The sequence below is a fragment of the Oncorhynchus tshawytscha genome, linkage group LG06, assembly GCF_018296145.1.
Source record: "Oncorhynchus tshawytscha isolate Ot180627B linkage group LG06, Otsh_v2.0, whole genome shotgun sequence".
Taxonomy (NCBI): domain Eukaryota; kingdom Metazoa; phylum Chordata; class Actinopteri; order Salmoniformes; family Salmonidae; genus Oncorhynchus; species Oncorhynchus tshawytscha.
The window spans coordinates 44,300,669-44,306,762 of NC_056434.1; the positions used below are offsets into that span (position 1 = coordinate 44,300,669).

At 46.8% G+C, this 6,094-nt stretch overlaps 1 protein-coding gene across 1 annotated transcript; it reads right to left on the reverse strand.

Moving 5' to 3' along the window:
• Positions 1 to 36: 36 nt before the first annotated feature.
• On the reverse strand, positions 37 to 5,257 carry lrrc29 (leucine rich repeat containing 29). The gene is made up of 8 exons (XM_024423955.2): positions 4,564 to 5,257; positions 4,190 to 4,291; positions 3,785 to 4,099; positions 2,997 to 3,668; positions 2,634 to 2,852; positions 2,265 to 2,477; positions 1,579 to 1,796; positions 37 to 1,489 (listed from the first exon to the last, which is right to left on the reverse strand). Exons 1-8 carry the CDS (start codon positions 4,603 to 4,605, stop codon positions 1,321 to 1,323), a joined length of 1,950 nt encoding a protein of 649 aa, XP_024279723.1. The 5' UTR covers positions 4,606 to 5,257; the 3' UTR covers positions 37 to 1,320.
• Positions 5,258 to 6,094: the final 837 nt, after the last annotated feature.

Here is a 6,094-nt window from a genome sequence, read left to right on the forward strand (position 1 = left end):
GGAATCCTAGAAGAAACAAGCCTACTGTACTCATGATTCTAAGCAAGAGAGAAGCATACATTTATTGAAACTATATCTTATATTTGATACATATTACATTTTCAAAGAAACATTAACAGTTTTGCTTCCTTCAGTGGCAGTGTTGAATAAAAAATTACATATTAAGCCAGCTAAACAAAATATGAATAGATATCAATATTTCTCTACAGTGTGGCCATTTAAGAATGAACATGCAAGATCTGGTTCTGAGATCAACTACAAGGTGCTTGTTAAAGCCGAGCATATCTTCTAGGCCAGTTAAAGGTTTGTGCAGCATCTACCGATTTGGTCCCTCAGCTCCATAAATCAGACACATTCTAATCAAACAAACCTCGAGATTAACAGTGACCTTATATCGCACAGTTTACACCAGCGATGGGGGTGGGGGGGGCCACAAAAAAGAACAGAATGAGTGTCCACAGTGGCTCGTGGGTCTGCGTACCCACATCCATAGACTAACCAATAAAATGTTAAAAATGCTGACATGAACTAATTGAGTGACTGATGCACAACCACATTTTGAAATTGCACCTTGTGTATTCTATTATTCTAACTCTCAACAGCAGTGGATGCTGCCGAGGTGAGAACGGCTCATAATAATGGCTGGAACGGTGCAAATGGAATGGCATCAAACGCCTGGAAACCATGTGTTTGATACCATTCCATTAGCACGAGCCCGTCCTCCCCAATTAAGGTACCACTAACCAACCTCCTGTGTTCAACAGTACACCTGACAGTTCTTATTTTTTTGGTGGGCCTGCATGCCGAAAGTTGCCCACCCCTGGCATACACCGAAGGAGGACTTTAAGGGCCGGTTTCTCAGACTCCGATTAATAATGGTCCTAGACTAGACTGACTTTTAGTCCACACAGGATGGAAATTTGCAGATGCAGATTCTCCAATGAGAATGATTTTTAATTAATTAAAAATACCTAATTTGAGTCTAAGACACTGGCCATATGGGTCCTTATACATACACCCCATATTAGGGTTTACAGGGGTTAAAACTAAGAGAATTACTGAATCTAATACAAATAAACTCTGGATAATAAGAGCAGGTACTGAATTGCGATTCAAGCAGAACGTTTCTGGATCATTTTTTGTTGTTGGGGACATTCAACCCATCAGACGGTTGTGACTAAATTGAGTACAGCTCCGACCAGAAGTTACTTTTCGTAGCAGGTTAGGAGAACATTTTAGCTAACCTTAACATCATTCTCCTAACCTGGTACGAAAAAGTACCTTCTAGTCGTAGTTGTATTCTACCTAGTCAGAACCCTATCAGAGTGTGAGGGTCAGGTCAGCTCCGCCCACAAAGCGGCAGTGGACATTCTCTAGGAAGGGCAGCTGGGATTGGAGGAGGTCCACTGTTGTTATGGAGATGTCTTTACACATGGAGATGTCCAGCGTCCGCAATCTCTTACAGTGTTGGACGAGCATGGAGAGAGACCTGCGGGAGCATGAGTTCACTGCTGTCAAACACTGATACACAGTCTGTCTCTCTGGGGTTCTGTGTGTGTGTGTGTGTGTGTCCCTCACCTATCTGTGACTGCGTCGCAGCAGGACAGATAGAGGTGCTGCAGCCTGGCGAGGTAGGGGGCGGCGCGGGCGATACCCTGGTCACTGATCTGGGGGCAGTGGCTGAGTGCCAGGCTGGTGAGGCTGCGGCAGTGGTAGGCCACCGACGCCAGGCTGTCATCACTGATCTCAGGCAGCATGGAGAGAGAGAGGCGCTGGAGGTCTGGATAACGCAGCACCTGCTCACAACAATTGCCCGGTTAACTTATAGGGAAATTGCTAAATTGTTAAACTTCATATTCATCATATCTAGCACCACTCCATCATCAACATGTGAAAATGGCACATTTCTATGTTTTGTAGGGGGAAAAAAGATAAGAGGAAGCTAACTATTTCCAAAGATAACATCAAACAATTAGTAGGCAATGCCTACTCAAAATTGTTTATATGAAAAATAAACAAAATAAAATTCACACAACGCACACCAATGATGTTTCTACAAAACATAGAAGAGCATCATTTCCACATATGTTGATGTTGGGTTGGTGCTGGAGATGATGAATATTAAGGTTTTTTTTAAATATATATTTTTAATGTTCCTTTAATGGAGTGTTTCTGAACCGGACCAGGAAAAACTATGGTCCCTGGTAAATAACCTAAAACTCCTTGCCCTAACCATAGCCTGTATATTCTCATGGTAGACCAACCTGTGTGATGCTGCTGTCAGTGAGTTTGGAGCAGGCAGACAGGTCAAGCTCCTGGAGGCTCCTGAGGGCCAGCAGTGAGGACCCGTCCTGTTCCTTGAACACCCCCAGGTCCTCGTCCGTCACCAGCCGGGGCTTCTCCTGGAAGGGCATGCTGGGAGGCCGGAAGAAACCCATATTTCCAAAAGTACGGGTGAAGCTGGGCCCCTTGTCCTCCTACAAAGCCAGGGTGAGAGGTTGAAGGTCAGGGGCGCACGGTCGTAGTAAGCTACAGTGGTGGTAACATGAATATAAGCGAAGTCTAGACCAGCTAGTCTGCTTATTCCCTATTCCCAAGACATCTAGACTTTTCCCCACCCAGCCCTCTCTCACCATTTCCTTGCTGGGATCACACTCCTTGGTGAGCTCCACCATGCCCAGCAGCCCCCAGTCTGTGATCTCCTTGCACCAGCCCAGTCGCAGCACCACCAGCCCGGGCAGGTAGGTGGCGATAGCACGCACGCTCAGGTCTGTGAGGTAGACGCAGGAGGTGAGGTCCAGCTCCCGCAAACTGGAGCCCAGCAGCCGAGCCAGAGAGAACACAGCCAGATCCTGGGAGAGAGATGGGAAACAAAGGAACATAAGGGATGATGTCCTGAAACATTTCATTCTATAAAAGAGAAATCCTGAAAGAGTCAGGTAAAACAGCTCTGGTAAAGTCATAGTAATGTGAGGGAGAGAGCAGCACACACTGACCCTGATATAGGTGCAGCTCTTGAAGCTGAGTGTCTCCAACCGTGCCCTGGGCTCCAGGGCAGAGAGCCCTTTCACTATCTCAGCCCCACTGACATGCAGGCACTCAGACAGATCCAGGTTCCTTAGCTCCGGCAGCATCATCAGGTCGGCCAGCCCTTTATCCGTCATCCTCCAGTCCCGGGACAGAGAGAGGAACCGGAGGCCCTTCAGGCTCAGGGCCACAGCCAGTACAGCCCGGCTGGTGAGCTCTGTACAGGCGCTGAGGTCCAGGATCCGGAGGCCAGGCTGGTGCTTGCAGAGCACCTCCACGGAGTAGTCTGTCAGCTCCTTGCAGCCCCGCAGACGCAGCTCCTCTAGAGACAGGCCCCCTACCTGGGCCACGGAGCGCAGCGACTCTGGGGTGATGCTAGTTCTGCTCAGGTCCAGCCCCCGCACAGTGGAGGCCTGCTCCTGCAGCAGCCTGCGGAGGTTACGTAGGGAGAGCAGGGCAGAGGAGTCAGGCCCCACGGGGCAGCCACGGTACGGGTCAAACTCAAAGGCGATGTGGCAGCCGGCCAGGGAGAGACGGCGAAGTCTGAGAGTGCAGCCTGTGAGTCGGTTGAAGGTGAGATCTGATAGATAGCGCAGGTCAGAGAGATCCAGCTCCTCAAGACCTGCTAAAGCTACCCCCACCTAGGAAAAGGACAAACTATTTTTTTTCAACTGGCATGTGTAAAAATACAATTTAAAAAATAATTAGAAAAGGAATATTCATCATCATCATCTCCAGCCTACAGGGTCTGTCTGACCTGCTGGCGGTGCTCTTCTTTGGACAGGAAGGCTCCAGACATGAAGAGGCTGTCCAGGCCACGGAGGTCAAGCCTGCGCAGGGCGGTCAGGTGGGGCAGCAGGGCCAGGAGGGAAGACTCGGTCACACTGCTTCCTGGCAGGGCCAGGCTCTCCAGCCGAGGGCCTAGATGGAGCCCTATCTCCTGAAGCACAGCCCGGGACATACTGGACCCATCCAGATGGCTTATGACCAGGCTGCAGCGGGAACGCCTACTCAGGCCCCGGATCAGATCCAGGGAGGAGATAGAGGCTGGGAACTTGAAGGTGTCATTCCTCTGGAAAATGGAGTCAAAATTAGGATTAGGTTGTTAGTGAGATTGATGAAATTTGTGAGATTAAGGGGAAATTGTGGAATAGAGTAGTACCTGAAATTGGAGGTCTTGGCTTGCATCATACCAGCTCCAGCACACCAGAGAGGCTTCCTTCCTGTCTGATGCTTTGAGGAAACTTAGGATGTAGGTGACGATCTAGACAGAAAGTTGATTGGACCACCAGGTCTTTTACAACAGTTCTATCATAGTGCCATGCATAAGGAAATGGATCAAATAAGGTGTGCCAAAAACATTAAATAATCAGTGCATTATAACTTGCTAGCTAGTTAGTTAACATCTATTGTGCTGGTAGTAACATATCAAGTTGTTGACGCAACCGTGCTAGTCAGGACACCCAATGCATTGACAACCAGTGACACCAACTGTTATTTTATGAAGCAGGCTACTAGCCTATTTGCTAGTCTTACCTCAAGAGGTAACTCAGGCGTTTCCATGGTTATTTCTCCCATCCCCAGTCACATCCTTGGATTACAAGATGGAGTGTAGTCCATTATATTGATCATGTCAATATCTGTCAAGCATTTTCAATTCCGATGTTCGCTGATGATCTAGCTACGACATCAAGTGCTGTCAGCTAACTAACGTGAACGGTAGCTCTCCAGCTAGCTAGCGTCCTCTCGGGCTAGTTTAGTTAATCATTACATTAGCTAGCTATCTTCAATCGTGCTAGTTTCATTCATTCATTCACGTCCCAATCAGACCTGGTTCGCCAAGTTGAGCTCTTTTGATGCATTTCAATTCTCACTTCAACAGTTATTTAATTTAGAGCACGAAGATGTCATCACCCTCTTCACTTTGCCAGCGCCACAGATCAAAACAAACCCTCTGACGTAACACTAAAATCAGCAGCTTCTTCTTGGGTATCAGGGTAGGATTCTTCTTCTTTTATGGAAGATTGGCAATCGCACAATTGAATGTGCATTCTGCCACCTACTGTGCGGGATTGAAACAGGATTCCCCAAAAATGTAACGAAATACAAAAACTACAACACAATAAATGAACTAAACTAAATCAAAACAACTTTTCTGTAAAAAACAACAACAACAAAAAACAGATCTGATCCCTACAGGCTCAAGGGGAACCTGGGAGGGCGGGTCTTCCGGCGCCAGTACCCCAAGCAAGTCTTCAGATGTAAAATCCTTAAATCCCCAAAACTTTTCTGCCGCAGCCACAATAATTTCTTTGAAACGTGTGTGTAACAGTTTAGAACTGTGGCAATGAATGCCACAAAATCCACCTTTTTAACACACAGGGTATATTTTGCCTGGCATCAAACATTTACCACAGGCTGCGGTGCGTCCACTACAATCACTTGTTTACTCAATTATTTTAATCGCCTCCGCATAGGAGATTCGATTTATCTCGCTAACTTTTGCTACCTCAATCTTCTTCATCCCTCCTCCTTCTACACACCGTTCTTCAATATACTCTGTCCGTCTGCACACACTTGAAACATGGCGAAATCCTTTACAATTCTTACACTGCAATGGTATGGGAACGAAAGCACGCGTATGTATTTGCTCTTCATCAAAAAACAACAGGACTGAAATACTTTATTTTTCTCCATTCACCCAACGGGTCAGATGCCGGGTACCAATCACACCAGGAATTCTCTTCAGGGAGTCAACATGAACATTCGTTGTCACATCCGAGATGACTCCTGTGACTGGTGCTCTACTCCGAAGTTCAAAACAAAATGTATGTTGTCCGGATTCTTTTTAGGCTCACTGCAATCTTCCTCTGTTTTTCATAAACACAATTCATAAAAATAAGACCACTCCTGGTCACTGACATACTACACTTTTCCCAGCGCATACTTGACCATTTGACACCTCAAAAGTGTGAGGCCAGTCACGGCCTACCTACATTAAATTATCTTAATTAGTCCTGTTCCTCTAAGAAAGTGAAATAGAGCCCAAGACACAAAGGGGCTTTCA